The sequence below is a fragment of the Vulpes lagopus genome, chromosome 11 (assembly GCF_018345385.1).
Source record: "Vulpes lagopus strain Blue_001 chromosome 11, ASM1834538v1, whole genome shotgun sequence".
In the NCBI taxonomy this organism is placed as follows: domain Eukaryota; kingdom Metazoa; phylum Chordata; class Mammalia; order Carnivora; family Canidae; genus Vulpes; species Vulpes lagopus.
Genome location: NC_054834.1, coordinates 74,314 through 97,646, shown reverse-complemented (window position 1 = coordinate 97,646; position 23,333 = coordinate 74,314). Strand labels below are relative to the sequence as shown.

General features: G+C 59.9%; 1 protein-coding gene across 3 annotated transcripts; it reads right to left on the bottom strand.

Annotated features, from left to right (window-relative positions):
- Window positions 1–654: 654 nt before the first annotated feature.
- Window positions 655–21,840, bottom strand: UPP1 (uridine phosphorylase 1). 3 transcript variants are annotated; one of them, XM_041722026.1, is made up of 9 exons: window positions 21,684–21,840; window positions 15,870–15,946; window positions 9,566–9,617; window positions 6,775–6,892; window positions 3,764–3,922; window positions 3,252–3,366; window positions 1,562–1,771; window positions 1,171–1,317; window positions 655–970 (listed from the first exon to the last, which is right to left on the bottom strand). In XM_041722026.1, the coding sequence occupies exons 3-9, from the start codon at window positions 9,607–9,609 to the stop codon at window positions 816–818; spliced, it is 948 nt and encodes a 315-aa protein (XP_041577960.1). In that variant the 5' UTR covers window positions 9,610–9,617; window positions 15,870–15,946; window positions 21,684–21,840; the 3' UTR covers window positions 655–815. The 3 variants fall into 3 exon arrangements, with proteins under 3 accessions (XP_041577960.1, XP_041577961.1, XP_041577959.1); XM_041722027.1 differs by lacking the exon at window positions 21,684–21,840 and adding an exon at window positions 20,679–21,013; XM_041722025.1 differs by lacking the exons at window positions 3,252–3,366; window positions 3,764–3,922; window positions 6,775–6,892; ... (1 more) ...; window positions 15,870–15,946; window positions 21,684–21,840 and adding an exon at window positions 2,270–2,911.
- Window positions 21,841–23,333: the final 1,493 nt, after the last annotated feature.

Here is a 23,333-nt window from a genome sequence, read left to right as displayed (position 1 = left end):
GACCTTTCGGTTTTACAACGTAAGATCCACTGGGGCCTGTGCCGCGTGGAACCAGGAACGCGCAGCCCCAAGCTCTCAAGGCCGTCAGGGGCCCGCGCTCGCTCCTCCGGGAGGGCAGAGGAGCCCGCAGCCCCACTTCCCTGCACAACGGGGTGAGAGGTGCAGCCTGGCCTCCTGGCAAGTGGTCTAGGGCGCGTGGGGCAGCGGCCTGCTGGTTCACGGGAGCGGAGCGTCCTTCATTCACAAGAATGTTTTACTCCCAGCACACGTGATCGTCTGTATCTGTAGGACCAGCAGGATTTTACCGTTTAAAAAATCCTTTTCACAAAACTCTCTCTAGAGGGGACCCTGACTTGAGAGCTCCTCTCCTTAGAATGAACTTATTTTATTTATTTTATTTTTTTATTTTTTTCTCTCCTAAGATTTTAAAAGTCTGAAAGTTTTCTCTAGAAATACTTCAAGCATCGAGAGGAACGTTCTCCAACAAGACCCAACCAACCCAGGCTAATGTGGTCAAATAACACCCCACGGAAGCTTTCAAAAATTTTCTGTGTTACTAACGCAGGATTCTTAGCCCCTGAGCTGCAACCGAATTCCCTAAATTCTTATGGAAGTGTGCACGAAGACTCTACAAAAGGAGATTTTCACGGGGAATTTTTTTTAATGTATTTATTTATTTATTCATTTAAGTAATCTTGCCCGAACCGGGGCTGGAACTCAGGCTCCTGAGCTCCCAGGAGTAGCAGGCTCTCCAGGCTGCGCCAGGCAGGTACCCAGACTGTGACTTTATTTGCAGCCATCGTAGCCGCGCATCCTTAGGCTTTCAGGGTCCCGGTGGCCGCGAGGCGCTTCTTGATGAAATGGCTCACGAGGCGCTGAGGCCGCTGCTGGTACTTGACCAGCACATCATGCGGGCTACTGACCTGGTCCCCGTCCAGGCGGTTGAGCAGAGTGACACACACCACGGCCACTGCAAAGAGGGCGAAGCACGTCAGGGCGAAGCACCCGGTTTCTCCCTGGATCCCCCAGGACAAGGTGTCCCCTCCGCTTGCCCCTGCCCTGTTCTCACCTGACCCCTCCCAGCCCTCACGTCCAAAAGAACCTTCAAGAAAGCAAGGCCCTTGGGGATAGGGGCCTGGAGGCTGGGCCCTGGAGACCAGAAGCACCTACCTGGGATGCCACACGCGCTGCACATGGCAGCCAAGACTGAAGACTCCATCTCGATGTTGCGGACACCGGCTGCGTGGGCCGCCCGCAGGTATTCCTGCTTGTCCTTCTCGGTGTAGGAGCAGAGAGCGCCGTCCAGACGGCCTTGGCCTGCACACACGGGATACGGCAGCGTTGACCACGTGCGCAGAGGGAGCTCCTACTGCGTGCCAGCACCGCACTACGCGCCAGGGCACAGGGACACCTGGGATCCCACCAGCCCTGCCCACCCTGCCGCTCACGGCGAGCGCTGTGTGCACCATGGAAACGTGGAAGAGGCGGGAGCCCGGGCAGGACGGAGGCCCCTCACGCAGAAGCCCCACCCGCCACTGGGAGGGGAGGCCCGGCCCGTCACCTTCGTAGAAGTCTGAGGTGCACATGGTCTTGGCCAGGACCGTGGGGAACTCCGGCAGGTCTGTGGCGCACTGCATCAGCTCCTGCGCCAGCTCCTGGTCCAGGTCTGTCCTCTGAACCACTCGCTTCCCCAAGACCATCTGCTCAAACACGGGCGAGAAGGAGGCATCCACCGCCTGCTGGGTGACGACCACGGAGCCGGGCTCCAGACCTGAAGGGAGCAGCAGGTGTCGCGGCCACACGGGGCAGACGCAGGGGGCACGCACGGGGGAAAGGGCCCGTCTACGCACCAAAATACCGGGACACCCGCTAATGGTCTGAAACAGACTTCCTAGGGACCCATTTTTTGCATCAAATTCTTTTCCTCAAATGATAGGTGTCACGCGTAAGCAGTGCAGAGAATACGGAAGAGAAAAGAGCAAAGAGGATGACACTGCCGGGGGGGGCCCTGTCCCCACTACAGGTTCCGGGTCTACAGTCCTGGCTGCTGTCCCCTGCACGCCACTGCGCAGGCTACCACGGTGCTTCCCCGGTTCCTGCCTTATGCTTTCTCGTTAAGATTTCAAGTGACTGCAGAGGTAGACAAGGGCGGTCTAGGGAAGCCCTGTGCTCCCCGCACCCGGCCCAGCAGCCCCCGACTCTCAGCCAGTCCCGTTTGCCTTTGACCCTTGAGATACTCGGCTCCACATCCTAGGCTTCCCGGGCACACCTTCCCGGGGCGTCTCCACCTTGGGCGGACGTCGTTCTGCTCGAGTCTTTGATCTTCTGAGCACGTGGGTGCTCTGACCACGAGCCCTTTCTGACACTGACCCGAATGGGAAACTGGCTGCTTCAACGTCTAGGGGAGGGGGCGGGGGGGGGAGCCAGGGGATGGTCCCAGCGCCGCCGGCCCGCCGTCCTCCTGAACCGTCAGTCCGTCCCGCTCCCCCGCGTGTACCTGGCCTCTGTCTCCACCCGCTCTTGGGGGGGGAGGGGGGAGCGACTCTGCAGTTGCTCCCACCTCCAGGAGGCTCAGCGGCCGGCTCTCGCTCCCTCGACGCCCCCAGAATGTGGGCTCTTCTGCTGCCCGCATCCCCCTCCGGCTGTGAGCCCCTCGGGCGGGCGCCGCTGCTGGGGGGCTCCCCAGGCCCCTCCCGGGAGCTCCCCGCGGGCATCACGCAAGCACTCGAGCCCCCCGCCCCCTGTTTTCTCCCTACCTCCTGTCCTCCCTCCGTGCTCTCTGCGGCTTTCAGAGACAGGACAAGACACCGTGGTTGGGACCAGCTGGGGACCCTTTAGGCACCTTGAAGACACTTATCTTAACTTTGTCTGCCATCTGTCCCTTTGACTTTCCCGTCGGTTTCCTCCTACCGAGCCAGTCCTTGCAGGAATAGGGAGGCGCGGAGGACAGGAGAGAGCGGAGACGTGGTTAGAAGGAAGAGAGAGAGGCAGGCAGCCGGGGGGCGGCGCTCACCCCGAAGGACCAGGTCCTGCGCACGCTCGGCCCCACGCCTTTCCGTGACCTGCTTCTGGGGGCCGGGCTGCGAGCCGCGGCTGGAGAGACATATGGCCAAACAAGCTTCTAGCCATGCCTCCTGCTAACAAGCTCCCTTGGGCAAAGCTGGGCACTAGCTCGGAGATGCCAAGCCCGGCTCGCCCCGCGCCAGGTCCTGCGTGGGACGCTGGCCCCGGCGGAGGCCCCGCACGCTCACCGATCCCGCCAGACGTGCCGATGCGGATGACGGTGACGTCGGAGCAGCGGGCGTGGTACAGCAGCTTGATGACCTCGTGCAGCATGACGGACGTGGAGGGGATGCCGATGCCGTGCTAGAACCAGGGGGAGACGCCAGCGATGCGTCAGGGGGCGGCCGCCTCGCGTCCCCGCGCATCTCAGGCTGACAGCCAGAGAGGACGGACTTCCAAACACACGTTTAAAACTATGAACACAAACGTTTGCCCAGGTCCACGCAGGCACTGCGGCCCACGTGCAGAGCCACCGTCTACGGCGCCAAGAGGCTCGGTGGGGGACCAGCAGCCGCTCGTCTCCAGGAACTGAACCCGTCTCTGCACCCTGGGGCGCTCTGGGCAGCTGGCGCTGGTCGATGGCTCGCCGCGTCCCCAGCCCCCCCAAGGACACAGACGTGCAGGGGACCAGGCTGCACGCGGAGGGCCCGACCCCTTGCAGAGCCCGACCCCGGAGCCCACCGCCGGGGCAGGTACTCACGCTCACAGACAGCACGGGGCCCACTTTGAACATGGCATAGCGGTCGGTCCCCGCGCAGATGTTGGGATACTCGGCACCTGGGTGGTCAAGGCCCAGCTCCTTGGCCATGTACTTGGCGAAGGCCTCCATCCGAGTAGGGCTGCCCCCGACACACACGAACTGCAGCCAGAGAACACAGCCCCGTCAGTCCGGGCGCCGCGCACCGTCCTCGTAGCGGGGGTCCTCTCTGAGGCCCCTGCCAACGTCAGTGTCGCCCGGTCTCACGGGAGACGAAGGTCCCTGGCCCCACCCAGAGCTACGCTGTCTGCTGTGCTTCTGTGAGCCGATCGGGTGCCGGTGCTCTGGATGCTCGCTCAGTTTGAGAAGCACCGACTGGGTCACGGAACCAGCACCGGTGCAGGAGCCCGGACAGTATAACCAGCCCCACACAACACGGGAACACCAGACCCTTGCTCTTCCGGGCTCCATGGCTGCACCGGCTCTGCCCATTGGGTGCACAGCTTGGTCGGTGTCCCGGGGGGAGCCCAGTTTTGGAATAAAACAATGTGGGCTCCTCGCCATGCAACTGGGGCCCCTCTGCAAACCGGCTTCCGAGCATCACCTCCACCCACCGCCCAAGAGCCAGATGGCCCAAGCGTGGAAAGAGCCAGGGCCCCGTGGGAACTGGGGAATCGGGAGCGATCGTGTGGGTGGGTGGCTCTCGGGGACACGAAGCCTTTAATCTGCCAAGCGCCACATCTACAAACTCATTTTTCATTGTGTTGTACACAAGAAGGAAATGTAGGTAAATCAGTTTTAAGCAGTTTGATGTTGAAGGAATTCTTAGTCTCTAAACATGACAAAAGAAATTCCGTAGCCTAGAACAAATTGTGGGTTAAACTGTAATGCACGGAAAGCAAATAACGAAAGAACACCTGGAAAAAACACCGTAACAGCAAAGGAAACCATCAACAAAACGACAAAGCTGCTGAGTGGGGGAATATATTTGCACATGACATATGCAGAAGGAGCTAATATCCAAAATATATACAACACTTGGGGCCCCCGGGGGGCTCAGCAGTGGAGCCTCTGCCTGCGGCCCAGGGCATGACCCCGGGGTCCTGGGATCGAGTCCCGCATCGGGCTTCCTGCACGGAGCCTGCTTCTCCCTCTGCCTATGTCTCTGCCTCTCTCTGTGTCTCTCAAGAATAAATGAATAAAATCTTTAACAAATGACCTGAATAGACATTTCTCCAAAGACGACGTCCAGATGGACCACAAACACATGAAAAGATGCTCAGCGTCACCCATCATCAGGGAAACAGAAATCAAAACCACACGGATGAGCACTGGGTGTTATTCTATATGTTGGCAAATTGAACACCAATAAAAAATAAATTTATAAAAAAAAAAAGCACACGGAGATCCCACCGACACCTGTCAGAGTGGCTAAAATCAACAACAAAAGACGCAACAGGCATTGGCGAGGGTGTGGAGGAAGCGAAGCCTCTCACACTGCTGGTGGGAACTGGTGGGAGCGCGACCTGCTGCAGCCGACAGCGCGGAGGGTCCTGAAAAAACTAAAACCAGAGATACCCTCTGGCCTCGTGATTCCACTACTGAGCACTGACCCAAGGAAACGAAAACACCAACGGGGAAGTTATGTGCACGCCCGGCGTAGTGAACCAACAGCCACGCACGCGAATGTTAGCCGGCAGGACCTTGCCACGGCGCGGCTGCAGCTGGAGGGTGCGTGCTGAACGAGGGAAGTCGGAAAAGATAAATACCGTAGGATTTTGCTCACATGTGGAATTTAAGAAACAAAACTAAGAAAAAAGAGACAAACAAAAAACCCGAATCTCAAATACAAAGAACAGACATGGTTGAAGGGGCGCCTGGGGGGCTCCGTGGGTGAAGCCTCTGCCCGTGATCCCGGGTCCTGGGGTCGAGGCCCACTGGGATCCCTGCCACCGGGGCGTCTGCTTGTCCCACCTGTCCCCCTCCTTGAGCCTGCTCCCGCTCTCTCTTCTTGCTCTCTCTCTCTCTCTCCCGCTGTCTCTCTCTGTGTCTCTCCCTCTGTCTCTCCCTCTGTCTCTCTCTCTTCCTCTCTGTCTCTCTGTCTCTGTCTCTCTCCCGCTCTCTGTCTCTCTCCCTCCGTCTCTCTCTCTCTCCCTCTCTGTCTCTCTGTCTCTGTCTCTCAGCTGGGACCCCCTGATGAAAGAGGGCCCGACGGGGCGGCCAGGGAGCAGCGGCAACTTCTGGGTCACTCCTGGGTCACTCGTTGCTTCGATGTTGAATCTAAAGGCTGGTGCATCTGATCCCCCGGCACAGCCGCTTCCGCTTCCGGAGTCCCGGGCGCACCAGCACCGAGGCCTCAGGGCCTGCAGCCGCTCAGCTGGGTCAGGAGGCCTGGGTGGCTGCGGGCACCGCCTCTGCCCCATGCAGCGCTCCCGTCCTTTTCCTTTTCTCAGGGGAGCGCTAGGAAGTCTCCTGCACTCGCTTCCCAGCGGGGCTGGGTGTACAGAGGGTTAGGGCCCAACAGGGCCGGACTTACGAGTTCTCTCTCACTCACTAGTTTACATACTTTAAAATCAACAATTTCCAAAAAATCTGGTGAAGATATTACTTACTTTCTTTTCAAATATTTTATTTATTTATTTATTTATTTATTTATTTATTTATTTATTTATTTATTCCTGAGAGACCCAGAGAGAGAGAGAGGCAGAGACACAGGCAGAGGGAGACGCAGGCTCCATGCAAGGAGCCTGAGGTGGGACTCGATCTCAGGACCCCGGGGTCATGCCCTGGGCCGAAGGCAGACGCTCAACCCCTGAGCCCTCCAAGTGTCCCTATAACTTTTTTTTATAAAAAGATCTTATTTTTAAGTCATCTCCACACCCAACCCGGCGCTCGGAACTCACGACCCCGCAGCCGAGTCGTGTGCCCTCCCGACTGAGCAGCCAGGTGCCCCTTCGGGGGAGACACAAGTGAGGGCGGCCGCAGCAGACGCCACCCCCCAGCCCTGCCTGTACCTTCACGTCCCCGAACATGGCGGGGAGGTCGTGCGTGCTGGTGCTGAGGCTCAGGTGGTACAGAACGTCCTCTGGCATCGTCGCTACATTTGGGTTGGTGGGTTGTACGAGGTGGCCACTGTCACGAGAGGAAGGCGAAAGGTTTGCAGAGCACCAGAGCCCGGTGGCTGCCGTAGTGGAGGTGCCCAGGGTCCCCATGACGCATGTGGCCCGTAGCGGGGTGACAGGGCCCCGCAGCCCCGCACATGCTCCCCCTCCCAGGCACAGGAACGCGGAGCCCCCGACACGACCTCGCCCAACAACCAGTGCAGCCGGCTGCCCCCCGCGCGGGCATGCGCCTCAGGACCTTAGCTGCACCTGGAGAACACGACACTCGCATGGGAAACATGGGTGGAGCGGAGACGAGGCGCTGCCCCGGCCCTCCCTCCCAGGGGTCACCTTCCCAGCCTGCACAGCTCGGCGCCACTTCTGTTGCCTCGTTGCACATCCAGGGAGGGGTGACACGGGCGTCCTTCCCTTTGGCTTCCTCCGTAGAGCTTCCCACCTTCCACATCGGAGTGGGGGGGCTCACGTTATTGTTGCGGAGGACGGCGCGCTGCTGGCCCCAACAGTGGCCTGCGGTTTGCTTTTTGTTTTCATACGGGCCCGGAGAGGGAATATATTTGGTTTTGTGGGCCGCAGGGGGCCGTCACCACGCAACCCAGCTGTTGTCACGTGAAAGGGGCACAGACCACACGCAGGCCCGCGTGTTTGGATTCCACGCCCACAAGCAGGGGTGCGGGTCTGCGTGGTGTTCGGCCTGGCACCCTTACGCACACTGACTCCGGGCCTGCCGGGCCCCAGGGCCGCAGGGACAGACGCGGACCCCGGGGCAGGGCCTGGGGACCTCCCCGCCTTCCTCAGGAGTTGGACTCTGGGCCCGGAACCCCTGACCCGGTTCCCGTCAATCTAACCCTAAGAAAGACACGATGCAAGAGAAGCAGCCTCGCGGCCTGGGGCGTGGCAGTGGCGCAGGAGACTTGGCAGCCTGGTCAGGCCGGCCACAGGGCCCCCGCCCGGCCCACGGAGCGGCTCGCGGGACGCCCCGGGGAGAGGCTTCCTGTGATCGGCCCGGGGCGCCCGGACGAGGGGAGTGTGCAGGACCCGTGCCCAGTGTTTCAAAATTTAACCAAAAACACACATTGCCCAGGCGCTCGGGAGAGCCGTGATGCCGATCCCTTTCTCTTTCTTTTTTTTTTTTATTGTATTTTCGCTTCCGGGGGAGCTAGTGGTGGGGACAACACGGGTGGTTTGCCCGTGGAGTGCGAGCAGGTCGGGCTTGAGTTCCGCCCGCGCTGGCGCCTGCCCTGCCCCGGTCACTCCGAGGCACCCGCGGCCCGCGGTGCTCCAAGTCGGAGGGACGCGGCTCTCGGCCGGCCGAGGCAGGTCCCACAGCGGGGACTCCTGAGGGCAGCGTGGACAGAGCGGCAGGCCAGCCCGGGGAAGTGGGGTCCTGCGGCCTCGCTCACCCGCCCACGCCGCCGCCCCTGGGCCGGGAGGAGCGGTGACATCACAGCCCGACAGCGCCTCCGGCCCCTCTGCTCCAGGTGACGCCCAGGCGGGGCTGACCGCAGAGGCAGGACTGACGAAACAGGACGTGATTAGGAAACTTCGCCACATATTTCAACATGGAAAACGCTTTTTTTCTCTCTCTCTCTCTGATTCCAGGAAGAGAAGGAGAAGGAAATGGGGTGCGACTGCGAGGAGCGGCAACGGTTTTAAAATGCATCAGCTGGGCAGGAGCCACGGTGAACCGGAACGCGTTCAAACGGACTTTTTAAAAGATTTCAAAATACCAAGTCAAAGATGTTGCTTGGAAGCTAGTTCCCTACTCTGCACGCACCTTGCAGTTACTTTATCTGCTTTTTTTTGGCTGCTTCACTCATGGGACAAATATTCCTGGAGCACCTACTTCGTGAAGGAAACGCAAAACACATGGCGGGTGGCTGGTTCCAGAAGCTTCCCGGGGCGGGGTGTGGGCTGGAGACGGGTGCTCAGTGGCTAAGAGCGGGTGGACGGAGAGCCGGGCGCCAGGCACGCAGCCCCGCGTGGGGCTCGGGCATTACAGACGTCAGGACCCGGCAGGCACCCGACTTGGCGGCAGAAACGCCAGTACTCGTAGCCCGTGGGTAGTAGTGGTTCATCTAAAGCCCACGATCGCCCCTGAAGCTGGCGCCAGCCGTGTTCCCACCTAGAGGCTCCCTTTAAAGATGTGCATCTTTCCTTCTTTTTAAGATTTTATCTATGTATTTTAGAGAAAGAGAGAATCCCAGCAGGCTCCCCACTGAGCTCTGAGTCTCACGTGGGGCTCAATCCCAGGACTCCGAGATCATGACCTGAGCAGAAGCCAAGAAAGAGTCCGACGCCCAAGCACCTGCGCCGCCGCACAGGTGGCCCCAAATTAGTAACTCTGAGAGGAAAAGGAGGGGCCCGTGCGTGGTGAGCTGGTTGGACGGGAGAGCAAGTTGCCCTGGGCTCCACGCTCCTTGGGGGGGGGTGTCTGTGGGGATGCCCTCTCCCTCCCCCCGCACCTCCCTGCTCTTTCTTGAAGTAAGTAAATGAATAAACAATTTTTTAAGAATTAATGTCTTTCAGAAGAGGCCGCGCTTCCGAGCGAGCTGGCCTTGGAGCTCCCGCCCCGGCAGCCACCTCTCCGCGGCCGACGGGAAGCCGGGGAGCAAGGGCTCTCGGGAAAACGGAATCACGATATGCCCCCAAATCCACCCAGCCTGCCGTCCGCTTGGAGCCTCACCTGTGACTGCCACGTGTCTTTGTCTGGGACCCCGAGGAAGCCATTCTCTCACCTAGGGGAAAACAGCACATGAGTATTTCAGAATAAACTCAGGCGCATAAAAAATCTCAAGAGTTTATTTGCCAAAAATGTGCTGGAACGGGCCCGACATGGGACTCCATCTCGGGACACGCCCCCCCGCCCCCATCGTGGCCTGAGCCCAAGCAGACGCTTGACCACTGAGCCCCTCAGGTGTCCCCAGGAAAGACTTGAGAGGAGCAGGTGCAGAGGAGCCGGGCAGTGGTCGGCGGGCGGGCAGCCAGGCAGGGGCTCTGCGCCCGGCTGTCCTCAGCGTTCGGCCTCCCGTCCCGGCCCGAGCCGCCGTCTAACGCCTCCTTGTGCAATTACCTGAGCCCAGAGGAGGCCGAGCGGACCCCGAGCTCCCGGGAGGTCACAGGGTCCCGCCAGCCGCAGAGGCTCGGTGGGCGCAGCACGTGGGCACAGGTGTGTGACCCACGGGCCGTGGACGCGGGGGCTGAGCACAGACACGCCGGGGCGGGTTGCCCCCTGCTCTCCCAGCCTGGCCCCCGCCGCCTGGAAGGGCGGGTCTCCAGGGCCGCCTGGGGCAGGGGGACCGCGGGGGCCGCATCCCTGCGGCCCAAGGAGAACTCACAGCCACGGCCACGGCCCTGCCAGGCCAGGGTGGATCACAGCCTGAGGACTCGGTGACTACAGCCCACGACCTGCCGCAGGGGCAGGAAAGCGGAGCCGGGCGGGGGGGGGGGGGCCCAGGCCCGGGTTGTCAACCGGACGGTGGAGCTCCCTGCCAGCGTGCCAGCCGGCCGGCCCAAACCCGGAGCCCTCGATGGAGCCCCCAGCTCCTCGACGGAGCTGCTGGGAAAGGGACAGATCCCAGGACCCCTGATCATTTCAGCAGACCCCGAAGGCGGAGGCCAGGAGCCACCACACCCCCAAGCCCCGTTTACTCCGACGGGGACCTGCCTGCGGTGTTGCCCCAGCCGCTGGGTCCTGGGTTAGAATTCTGTTTCACTCCTGGATAAACCCTCCTGTCACTGGCAAAGTACCCGGCAGTGTCTATTTTTAAGGGTTACCACTGGGGGGATGAGAGGTGGGCGGCGGCCGCTGGGGCGGGTGAGCAGACACCCCCCCCCCCTCCGGGCTGCAGGGTCATCCTCTGCTTTCTCATGGACGCTGGGGCTTGATGGCAAGGGTTCCCCAGGATTCTGAGCCCCGTGCTTGTGTTCAAGCTCTTAGGCTCTATTCCTAGTTTACCAAACGCCTTAGCTTTTTTATTTTTTTCCTTTAGCATCTCAGAGTATTCGTGTGGGCTTGGAGCTGCGCTGGCCCCCAGGCTGGGTTCTGCATGCGACCGGGACGCTCTCCCAGAAGCTGTGTGGCCTTTGCTCTGATTCCTTCTGGAACCAGGCTGTTCCTGAAAAATTTCAAAGAAATGGGATCCCAGTTGTTGACGTGCTTTGAGGCCCCCGTCCCCCTGCTCCTGGGACTCTGGCCGGTTTCATGTCTAAAAACCATGGTTGCTCCGCATGTGTGTTTACAGACATGGGCTGGGCCAGGGGCCGTTATGGGGCCAAACTTAATGTTCTCAGAACTGAGTCAGGTCACTATGGTCCTAAAACTGACAGAACTAGTGGAATTCCTTCTACAATTGGTATTTTGAGGCTTCCAAGCACTGCCAGGAATCTAACATTGCCTCTCTCCAAAATAGTTTGTAAACTAAACGAGGCAAGCAAACAATTAAAAAGGAAAAATGAGGGGCTCCTGGGGGCTCAGCGGTGGAGCATCTGCCTCGGCTCAGGTCATGACCCCAGGGTCCTGGGGCTGAGCCCCAGGTCGAGCTCCCTGCCCGGGGCGGGGGGGGGGGTGGTCTGCTTCCCCCTCTCCCTGCTTATCCTCATGCGCTCTCTCTCTCTCTCTCTCTCTCTCTGCGTTTTCTCAAATAAATAAATAAAATCTTGAAAAAAACTAAAGAAGATTCTAGTCTCCCTTTTCACTCAGTGCTTATTATTGGGCTGACCTGGGGTCTTTCCCTTTCTGTTAAAAGGCCCAGTATGAAATGGGACACTCTGTCTCCCACCCCAGGTTTAGTTACCCCGGCCAACCAGCTCGCTCGCACCCCGGCTGGGTCTCCTACAGGAAGGACCGCTAAAATTGTCATTCTCTCCAAAGGGGAAAATAATCCATGACTTTGACAGCAGCGACCGACGTACCCAACCAGGAGAATTACATGACCCTTTGACGTCTTTTATTGGCTGCCTCCGACGGGACCCTGGCTGAGCCTGGGGACACCAATCATTTATTCCAATCAGATCAGCGATCGCCCTCTTTCTGGGGCAAAAATCCCAACCGATCGGTAAAACCCACGGTGCACCTGCCAACAAGATTCAAATAGATCCCTCAAAACCCGTGCCTAGAATTAATCAATGCCCTATACATACAGACGCCCTGAGGGCGTCCAGCAGCTGAGAGAGCAGGCTCGGGCCTCCCCTGCCCCGGTGCCTGTAGTAGCCCGACCTCACCTGTGAGGAAGCCGACGGCCGGGGCCGGGCTGTGCCAGGGATCTCCGAGCAGGTGCAGAGGGAACACCGTCCCCCCCAATGCCCGCGTGCTGCTGACTCCCTTCCCACCGACCGCACCGCACGTCTGTCCCTGTAACTGACCTCTGGGTGTGTTTCTAGTACTCCAGGTGATGAGGACAGCCAGGATCTCGCCGCCCTCACCTGGGAAGAGCAGCAGTACACCGGGCAGTCCCGCCCAGGGTGACACAGCATCCTTCTCACCAGCTGGCCGGCCGCAGACCTCAGAGGCTGACAAGGGCCGTCCCTGCAGGCTCCATGTGGCTGCTCCACCCCCCACCCCCACCCCCACCACGGTCAAATCTTTTGGCCTTAAAAAGGACATAAAGCCTCCAAAGAAATGTCGCAGTTTGCACAAAGTCAGTATTTGTGGCACCTGATCTCCAGATGAAGACTCGACGTGGATGCAGTGGACTTCAAGGCATCCTGGATTTCCCAAAGCCCAAAAGCAAGGGCCAGTTAGGAGGCTTTCCTGCCTGCCTGGCTACTGGGGACACTGGATTCCACACTGGTCTCTCAGGGCTTGGTCTGCATAATCTTTACAAGAGAAAGACAAACCTGACCCTCTTATTTGGAAAGAGGCAGATGACATGCCTTTGAGTCATTAAAGTCTAGCAAAAGCCCCTGCCCTCGGACATCCTAATTATCAATCTCCCTTTTCCCTCTTTGTGCGTGAGACTGAGGGGATGCCCTTGGAGCCCTCACCCCAAAACACGGGGACCTCCATTGCCCCATGGAGGTGTCCCCCGCCCCAGAGCACGCCTGCCACCACAGACACCGTCACCGAGCCTGTGCCCCGTGCAGAAGCCCTCCTAGGTCTCCTGGAGCTCAACCTCACGACAGCCTCCGGGTGACTGCTCCGTATGATAAGTCTTTCTGGTCCTAAAAGCCTGCCCCAGAAAAGTGGAATCGATATTAGAAATCTGATATCTGTTGGTTTGATAAAAGGGAATTTGGGTTTATTTATTTATTTATTTATTATTTATTTATTGAGAATTTGGGTTTAGACCAAATAACAAGCTGGCCCTACCAGAAAATTTCAAATCCCCAGTATGTGCATTAAACCGCGGGTCCACTATAGACATGACGGCATTCATGGACCAATATGGGTGGGGACTCCGCTTGTGCCCCTTGCCCAAAGTACAATCCCTGGAAACGTACCCATGTTGCCCAATGGACCATGTGAAGTCTGGCCAGTGGGTTTCATGCAGATCCCTCCTTGTCATGGATACAGATTTGTTTTGGGTCACGGTTTTCATATTGGAACGAAGCCTTGCCGTGTAGACAGGCCAACATCTCCTCTGTGACTACGATCCTATTTGAAAAGCTTATCCCTCCCGGGGGGGTCCCCTGTTGAACTACACTGTGACCCAAGTGCTTTGACAAGTCTGTGCTGTTCGGCTAGTTTTAGGGCACTTCCGTGGCGCACACGGTCCTCCATCCTCCTGGTTGGTTAAACACACTAACCACACCGCAAAGACTCAACCGGCAAAATTTGTGGAGACCCTGCAAACACGTTCATCAAGGGCATTGCCGTCAGTCCTGAATCTCGGATCTGCGCTCTTGGGAACTCCTGGACTCTCCTTTTGGGGCCGTCCCGGGATGCCCAACGCTCGTGGCCAACCAGAGACCCAAGAGGCTGAGACAGACGGGAGCGTCCGTGGACCTGGCCTTGCACATGGACACCGCTCCACGCTCCAGGCTGAGGAAGAGACGCTTTCCTCGTCAACCCCCTTCTCCCCTCACAACACAGGCCTCGCCTCTGCTCCCTGGGCTCGCCCACGGGTTGGCAACAGCTCCTTCGTGAGGGCTGTCAACCTCTTTCGTCCCCGAATAAACCCACTTGCTGCTGGTAAAGTGACGGGCGTTCTACTCGCAGGGTCGACGGACCCTCCAGCGGACCCCTGAACTACACGGGATTACGAGAGCTGACGCCCCGCGCCGTGGAAGATCCGCCTGGTGCTTTTGACTTTTGATTCCTCAAAAACTTCCCTCTGACTCATAGCTGGTTGTTGACCAAGAGCTTTCCGGAAAGCGGACATGGCTGATGAGCACGTATTTTGCAAGTTATTAGATGTATCGCATCTATCCGTACTCTTAGGATTAAGTTAGAGAAGAGACAATGTTGTTTAAAGCGTCATAAATAAGAGGAAATACCTGTACAGCGCTCGGTGTGTTTATCAGAAGGAATCCACCTGCCCGAGGCCCCGCCCAGCTCAAGTCCCCGCAGGAGGCCCTGCTCGGGGGAGCTCCTAACCGACCCCCAGTTCCCCCCAGACCTGGGCCTGGAGCCGTCTCTTGTCATGCTAAGGAGGTGCTACTAGGCAAATGCCTGAGGACGGGGCTGGTTGCCAGGGAAACCGATCACATGTTAAGGGTTAGCACGTCCGGCCCCTCGCCCACCCCGGGAGGGGGAAGGGGCTGCAGGTTGAATCCAGTACCAAGGACTGACGGATTTCCCATCATGTTCTTATACCGAAACCCTTGTAAGATCCCAAAAAGATGGGGTGTGGAGAGCTTGCAGGTTGGTGAGCAAGGGATGTGGGGACGGTGGGCCCTGGGGGGCCTGGAGCCCGCGCCCCCTCCCCAGACCCCGCCTGGGCAGCCCTCCTGTCTCTCATCACAAACCCGGGGTCTAGGGAGGGAACTGTCCCGAGCTCTGTGACCCGCTCCAGCGACTTCGTGGAGGCCAGGGACGGCCGTGGGAGCCTAGGACGGGCTGGTGACAGCCTGGCCGTGGGGCCGGCGTGGGGGGCAGTGCAGGGGGGCCGGCCCTCGGCCCACGGGCCTGACTGTGTCCCCAGGTAGACGGGGTCCCCAGTCAGTTGCAGTCGGGCGTCAGAGAGTCAGTGCAAGGACACCACACACGTGTCAGGATTTAACCAGAGATCGGGATCCTGGGTCCTGATTCCACGCTGCCAGCACAGCGAGCAAATCCTCCCTGACGGCCCGGCTTCCGCACGCGTCTGGCTTCCAGGAAACGCAAGCCTCAGCGGCGCCCCGGCGGCTGCCCTCTGGGGTCCACGCCTCCTGCCCCCCTCGGCCTGTCACTTCTCCCCCCCATGGGAGATCAGAGGGGAGGGGGGCGGCTCACTGTGGCGTCCCCAGTCCCCAGGGGCAGGCAGCACCCCGGCCCCCAACCTGGGCCCTCCGGATGCTAACGTCTCCTCTGCGGGTGGGGAGCGGCGGCCTCAGGACCTCAAAAGAGGAAGAGTTAGATGTGCCGTCCCCGGAGGCCACGGACCGACCCCAAACAGGAACCCAAGCCGCCGGAGAGCATCCTGTCTGGCCTCGCAGGGAAAGTGCTGCTCGGTCGCCCGCTTGTCCCCCAGCCTCTCACCAGAGAAGCCATCGCTGCCCCGTGCCAGCGCCCCTGTGGCCCTTCGGGACCCTGAGCCTCCCCAGGACCGTCCCCAGGACCGTCCCCTCACCAGCCCCCACCCTCAGTGCCCAGGAAGCCTGGACTTCGGCGCCGCAGGGTTGGAAAGGTGCAGCCGAGGCTGCGGGCGGCCTCGTGCGCGGTTTGCGCCGCCACCGAGCTGCAGGCCCCACGCCCAATGCTGCGGCCCCGTCGCCCGCCTGCCCACGGGGGGGTCGAGGCCAGGAGGCGGTGAGCGGAGCGGCCCACTTGGCAGGAGGTCCCTCCCCGGCTCCTGGCGCAGAGGCAGAAACCAGGAGCCCACCATCCTCTCGGGCAGCGGCCCACTCACCTGGACTCCTCCAGCGGCCACAGGTGAACAGGCAGGGACGCGGAGCCGGTTCGCTCTCGGAAAAGCAGCCCCCGGTGCTGAGAAGGAAAGAGGTAATGACTATTCAGGGACCTGGTGCTACGTTTGCATTTCAAAAGAATTTTCCCAGTTGGCAAAAAATGAACAAAGCTGTGTCCGATTTTATCCGACCTTCAAAGGAATCAGGAAACAGGGTTAGCCAGTGGCCAGTCCTGCTCACACGGAGCCCAGTGTAGCCCACAGGGTTTAGTGTAGAAAAGGAGGAGTCCCCGCACGCAGAGTCCACTGGCGCCCAGCGACCACCAGGGTCCCCAGGGTCCCCTTACCTCCGGCTCACAACAAAAAACAGACAGAAAGGGAGACAGCACATGAGAGACCCCTACCTCTGGGGAACGAACTAGGGGCGGTGGAAGGGGAGGAGGGCGGGGGTGGGGGTGAATGGGTGACGGGCACTGAGGGGGCACTTGATGGGACGAGCGCTGGGTGTTATGCTGTATGTTGGCAAATTGAACACCAATAAAAAAAATAATTAAAAAAAAAAACAGACAGAAGGCCTCAGAGCCCCTGGAGGGAGCACCTGCGGGAGTGCAGGCCCACCGTGAGGAAGGGGAGACGGGGATTCACACCCCTCTGTGCAATCTGACCGAGAGGTTGCTGGGAGAATTTAGGGAATATTTCTGACCACTGCTTTTTCAAGGGTCTTGCTGGTTTACAGTGGCCGCACACCTCCCCCTTCCACAGATCATGCAAAGAACCAAAGAACGTGCTTCCTGACAACACTTGTTGGCATAACACGGGATTTCCAATCTGGGCATCTCAGAGCGAACCCTGGCGCATCCCACTTCCTGTTTCCGAGAAAGGCCAACTTGCAAAACACGCCTCTGATTTAGCTGTTGCCCTGCCCATCCATGAAAGGATGAAAGGCTTGGGCTGGTCCCCACCCCCCAACCCCCCCAGGCACGGAGCCGCACTGGGGAGGCTGCTAGGGCGGAGCAGGGTGAATGGAGGAATGGGGCCTCCCAGAGGGTGATGCAGGGAATGACAGGGATTGGAGTTCCTGAAATCCCTGGTCTGCCTCAGGTAGGGCCTCCTAAAGGAATTCAGTTGTTAGGAATTATCTCCCAGGGAGTAACTCCAATCTCTTCATGAAAAGGAACCAAATGGACCTTGTCACCATCCTATCTCCAGTCTAATTTCCTAAGGAATCATTTATTTTTCCAAAGTCCTGTGTCTCCCTAAGCACTCCCCAGAAGTCGTTTGTTCTCTCAGAAGTGTCCCTCTGCCCCCCATGCCCTATTAAAATCGTCAGTAAGCCCCCAAACTGGAACTGCCTCCCGGACCCACATGTTTCTGTTCACTCTGTCTGTACAGACATACGTAAAAATCCATCTTCTCTCTTGCTATCCTGTCTTTTGTCATTTTAATTTACAGCCCCCCAAACACCACACCTAAGAGGATAGAAGTTTTTCCTCCCAAACAGGATTTGGGCACAGTTGGGATTGGAGGGAGATAGAGCATGAGCAGAGGTGTGCTAAGAACAGAAAAGTGAGGTATGTTCTGGATCCAGGAGACAAAATCCTAAGGACTGACAGGAAGTGGTATTAGGATGCGGCTGGCAGGGATGCTTGTGCGGGTCCTGTCCCTGCAGAAGGAAGCACCACTTCCAAAGTGTCTCTAAGTCCCTGGATCCCTCCCTCAGGGGTGGGAGTTGGGGGTGGTCAGCCTTCCAGAGAAATCCAGGCCTGGTTTTGGCTCTCAGGATCCCTGGGGAGGGGGCCTCTGCTCTGAGCACCTAGGGCTCCCCTCTCACCTGTCGCCACATCCAACTTGTAAGAATAGAAACCCCGTGGTCGATTTTGGTTTTCTTGGGTTGTTCTCAGTATTAGCCCACTAAGCTTAAAATCAGATATGTGGGCTACTCGGTGTGACTAGCCTGGTACATGAACGTTTATGACTTTTGAATGAACACAGTTCAAAAGCAAATGTGCATGAGTGTCTGGGTGTGTGATTCAGGGACAGAGAGAGGGCAATGATCAGCGTTTATCTTTAGGGATTAGGAAAAGCTGCCAAGTTTCATTTCCTGTATTAGATTTGTGGTATTTTTTTTTTAAGATATTATTTATTTGTTCATGAGACGTACACAGAGAGAGGCAGAGGGAGAAGCAGGCTCCATGCAGGGCCCCAGGATCATGACCTGAGCCAAAGGCTCAACCCCTGAACCACCCAGGTGCCCCCCAAGAATTTATTTATTTCATAGAGACAGAGCACAAGCAGGGGGAGCGGTGGTGGGAGAGGGAGAAGCAGACGCCCTGCGAAGCCGGGAGCCCAACGCAGGACTCAACCCCAGGACCCTGGGATCCTGAGCTGAGCCAAGGAAGAGGTTTCACCGACTGGGGCACCCAGGCACAGTTTTGTTTTGCTTTTTAACAATGAGTTTGTATTAATTTTATGATCAGCAAACATAACAAAGTCCTCTTGGACAAAAGCCCATGTAAAAAACTAATTTATTATTATTTTTTTAAACTAAAACGTTACTGGGCAGCCCCCATGGCGCAGCGGTTTAGCGCCGCCTGTAGCCTGGGGCGTGATCCTGGAGACCTGGGATCGAGTCTCAAGTCGGGCTCCCTGTGTGGAGCCTGCTTCTCCCTCTGCCTCTCTCTCTCTCTCTCTCTCTCTGTCTCTATGAATAAATAAATAAAATCTTAAAAAAAAAACAAAAACGGGGATCCCTGGGTGGCGCAGCGGTTTGGCGCCTGCCTTTGGCCCAGGGCGCGATCCTGGGGCCCCGGGATCGAATCCCACGTCGGGCTCCCGGTGCATGGAGCCTGCTTCTCCCTCTGCCTGTGTCTCTGCCTCTCTCTCTATCTCTCTGTGACTATCATAAATAAATAAAAATTAAAAAAAAAATAAAAAAAAAACAAAAAAACAAAAACGTTACTGCGGTGCCCAGCAGTGCAAAAAGCCCTGGAGCAAATAATGTAATGTGTGGGACCATGAAGCTTCTGCAGAAAGAACTAGAAATCTGGCCTCTAAAAAGGGGAGGGAACGTGCAAACCGGCAGGCAGTAGGCCTGGCTCTGGGGACATGGGACGCACCCAGGATGCACAGGACACGGCAGGCCTGACGGGCAGGGCAGCGGTGAAAACCTTTCTCACGGTTTAAGACGGAGACGACTTCCCCAAATCACTAACCCTTCAAAAGCCAAGCTCAGAGCCAGTGAAAGGAACCCAAAGTCTCTAACACGGAAGACAGCAGGAAGGGGGAAGGAGCCAGAAGGGCCAGGCAGGGCAGGGTGTGGACAGACAAAGGGACAAGGAAGGGAACGGGAGGGGTGGGGTGAGGGGGGACGGGTCACAGCAGCCCTAAGACTGCCTCAGTGGCCTTGCAAGTAGCCCTGCTCTCGGTTTTTGCGTCTCTAGGTCACTCCCCACTGAGTGGAGCAGCCTGGGGCGGGGCTGACCTTTGGCACAGAGGCCAGTTCCAGGGTGGCCAGGAAGGCTGCCACCAGCGACCTTGAGTCACCTGGCCAGGCAGGTCACCTGGCCCAGCCCCCACTTGGAGAAGGGAGCCGGATCTGCGGCAGCCCTGAGGCTGCCCCTGGACACGACCGCAGACACGCATGATGCCCAGGACGCGCCACCCGCCGCCAATCCCAGCTGTGCTGGTTCATCGTGGACTGTGGGCTCTGTACAGCTGCGGGACAAACGGGTGTCAGGACTCCCGCCCGAACCCTTACTCAGAGGGGTCCAATGCAAGCTTCTGTCCACTGGAGCTCTCAAGGTCTGGTAATGTTAAAAAAAAAAAAAAAAAAAAAAAAAAGAAGAAGAAGAAAAAGAAAGGATCGGTCCCAAAATGGATTCACTTGCCCGTGGGACAGCAAATGGAGACTTAGTATCTGTTAAATCAAAACCAAATGGGGAGATTATCCTTAAAAAACCTGAGAAGACAAAGTTAGTCATAGGAAGTTTTGTTTTGCATGACTGGACCCAGGCCACTTTCGTGCTCCTGCCTCAGGAAATCGAGAGTGAAACTTCCCCGTTTCCCCAGATGGGTATGGCGAAACCACCAGAAATTCCCGACCATTTAAAAAAATTCTAGGAACGCCTGGGGCGGTCAGCCTGGTGAGCTCAGCCGTGGAGCATCTCCCAGGGCTCAGGGAGGGGCGAGTCCGACATGGGGTCCCCGCAGGGAGCCTGCTTCTCCCCCTGCCTGGGTCTCTGCCTCTGTGTCTCTCAGGAATAAATAAGTAAAAGTCTTTTTTAAAAAATCCCAAAAATAAAAATAAGAGAATTCGAACGTGGGCGCCAAGCCCTGTCCAGACCAGCTGGCTGCTTCATGCCGCCTGGAGTGGGGCCTTCCCCACCCGCTGCTCCTCCTCAGCACCCTGGGGAGTCAGGGCTTCGGTTCTGTTACTTCGGAACTTTTGACAGTTCTGACCCATTGGCCTCTGCGGAATCTGACCTTTGGCCAGTCCACCTGCCATCACCTGCTCCGCGGGGACGCCCGGCCTTTCCCCCAGGAACAGGAGCTTGCGGGAATAATCCTGTCCTGCCATAACGACATGATGATTCTGTCCCCCCGACAGTGGCCCTTCCCCGCTCCCCCTTCCCTCTCCCTCCCCCCGCAGCCCCCCTGCCTGCAGCAGCCTCCCCGGGGCTCAGCTCCCGCAGCTGATGCGATGCGGCCGCGTGCCTGGGGGACCGAGTAAAGCCCATGGACCCTCCAACCCACTCAGTGCAACTTTGTTTTTTAAGGGTAAAAGTCGGTCCCACAAAGTAACTTTTCACTTACCCCCCAAAGAAAAGGGGGGTTCTATGTGCTCTGCGGCCGGGGCTGCGGGTCCCCACTGCGCGCACCCCCAGCCGAGGCGGGCACACCCGCGGCCTTCGGGGCGCCCGGCGCGCGGGTCGGGCGAGGCGGCGGCGGGTCCAGGAACAGCTTCCCCCTGCCCGCACCCCCCCTGCGCCCTCCGCGCGCTCCCCCCACCCCCTCACCCTCCGCCCGCACCCACCCTGCGACCTCTGCCCGCACCCCACCCCCGCGCCCTCTGCGCGCTCCCCCCCCACGCCCGCACCCTCCCCGCAGCCCTCTGCGCCTACTCCGCTACCCGCACCGGCTCTCCCCAACACCGCACCCCCCCTGCGCCCTCTGCGCGCTCCCCCCTCCACCCCGCTCTCCCCCCCGCCCGCACCCTCCCCGCAGCCCTCTGCGCCTACTCCGCTACCCGCACCGGCTCTCCCCAACACCGCACCCCCCCTGCGCCCTCTGCGCGCTCCCCCCTCCACCCCGCTCTCCCCCCCGCCCGCACCCTCCCCGCAGCCCTCTGCGCCTACTCCGCTACCCGCACCGGCTCTCCCCAACACCGCACCCCCCCTGCGCCCTCTGCGCGCTCTCCCCGCGCACCCTCCAGGCACGGCCTCTCAGCACCCCCAGAACCTCAATCGGCTCCACCCCGCTCCCCCTCCGCCCCCCACCCCGCTCCCCTCTGCGTCTACCCCGCTACCCGCACCGGGCTCCCCGCGCGCCCTCGCCGTGACCGCCCCCCCCCGCCGCTGCTCTCGCGGCGCCCTCCCCGCCCGCCCTCGCCGTATACCCCCCTCCTCGCCCCTGCCCCCCACCCCTCCCCGCCCCTGCTCGCGCTCCCCGCGCGTCCCTTCGCGGTGCCCCCGCTCCTCTCCACGGCTGCAGCTCCCCGAGCATCCTTCCCAGCCGCCGCCGGAGCCACCTCCCTCCCCAGCAGGTGACACCAAAGCTGCTGCGCGACCGCGGAGCCCGGGCCCGGCGTGGAGCACTCACCGCGCAGGGACCGGCGGGGTCAGCTCGGACGCGGTCTGCGCGGAGCCGTCACCGCCCGGCCGGGTCCCCCCTCCCCGCCCGGTTCCCGGCAGGCCGCCCCGACTCCGCCCAGGTCCCTTCCTCCGGGCGGGGGCCGCGCTGACTCACGCGGAGGCTCCGTTACTCATTAAGCCGCTGCAGCGCGGGGAAGCCTCAGCCGGGACGACGAACGGGTCAGCCCCGCCCCGCTGCCCCGGGGAGCCGCAGGGCGACCCCCGGCACCGACGCCGTCTGCGCCCCCAGGAGGGCTTGGGGCCGCGGGGAGCCGACGTGCGTGGGAGGAACAGACGAGCTGGGGGCGGCCCCCCACCCCCTGCATCCCCCCACCCCCGCATCCCCCACCCCGCCCCCCTGCATCCCCCACCCCCTGCATCCCCCCACCCCCTGCATCCCCCCAACCCCCCGCACCCCCACCCCCTATCCCCCATCCTCCCTACCCCCCATCCCCCATCCCTCCATCCTCCCTATCCCTCCACTCTCCACCCCGGGCTGCCGCTTGCCCCCCCCCCCCTCAGCCCCGGGTGGGGAGGAAATCTCTCTATTTTCCGGCGTAGGCAGGAGGACCGTGGGGGCGGGGGGGGCGGGTCTGTCTGCGGTAGCCCCGCCCCGGGCGGCGGAACCTCCGAAGAGATGACGGTGCAACCAGCCCTGGCTGGGCGGGCCATATCAGGAGGGGCCGGCCGCCTCGCTGCGGTCCCTCCATCCTGTGGGTTGATTTTTCTGGGCCCCTCGGGGTACTTGGAGCCCGCTAGTGACGGGGGCAGCGGGATGCGCGCCGGCCGGGAGGCGACTGACACCTTCAGTGGGTCGCCTGCCCAGAGCGCAGGGCCCGGCAGCAGCCAACACACGCGCTGCCCCGCGCTGCCCCGCGCTGCCCCACGCTGCCCGGCAGGTGCCTCCGACAGGCATCCAGCCCCCGGGGGGGGGGGGGGGAGCATCTCCACAGCGGTGCCCAGGGTGGCCCGAGGCCCTCTGGCCCGTGAAGGACTTTGTCTTCCATTTCCAAGAGGCTGCCCACGAACTGGGAAATCCAATACCTAAGACGTATGTGTCAAGTTGACACTTCGTAAATGCGACAGACTGGAGAAGAAACCGTGGCCGTTTCTAAACCACCGCTGAAAGCCCCGGCCCACCAGCCAGCCACCTGCCTGGCTCCCCGCAAAGATGCCAAGGACACGCGGGCCCACGGCCAGGCCAGCTCCCCCAGGACCTGGGACCTCTGCGGAGATGTGTTCTGAGTGGCCTCCCACAGAAGAAGTCACGCCACAGAGGCCACAGAAGAATAATGTCACCCACTCCTGCCTGGCTCACCTGGACCAAGGACTAATTCCACACGATTCCTCCCAAGAAGAGCTGAGAGTTACTGTAGAGCTTTCAACTGAGGCTCGGTCGCTGCCAGGGCCCACACCCCAAGTCCCAGTGCCGGCGGCCCCCTCCCATCTCAGGGGCTCTCCTGCATCCTAGAGCATCAGACAGGGGCAGACGCTTCAAAGAGCGAACAGTATTGTGGGTCCCAGCCAGCATCTTGGTTGTGGAGGAGGACGAACAGAGAAGGCGGCACCTCCGGTCTGGCAAGTTGGGAGCAGGTGCCTCTGTGTCGCCCCCAGCAGG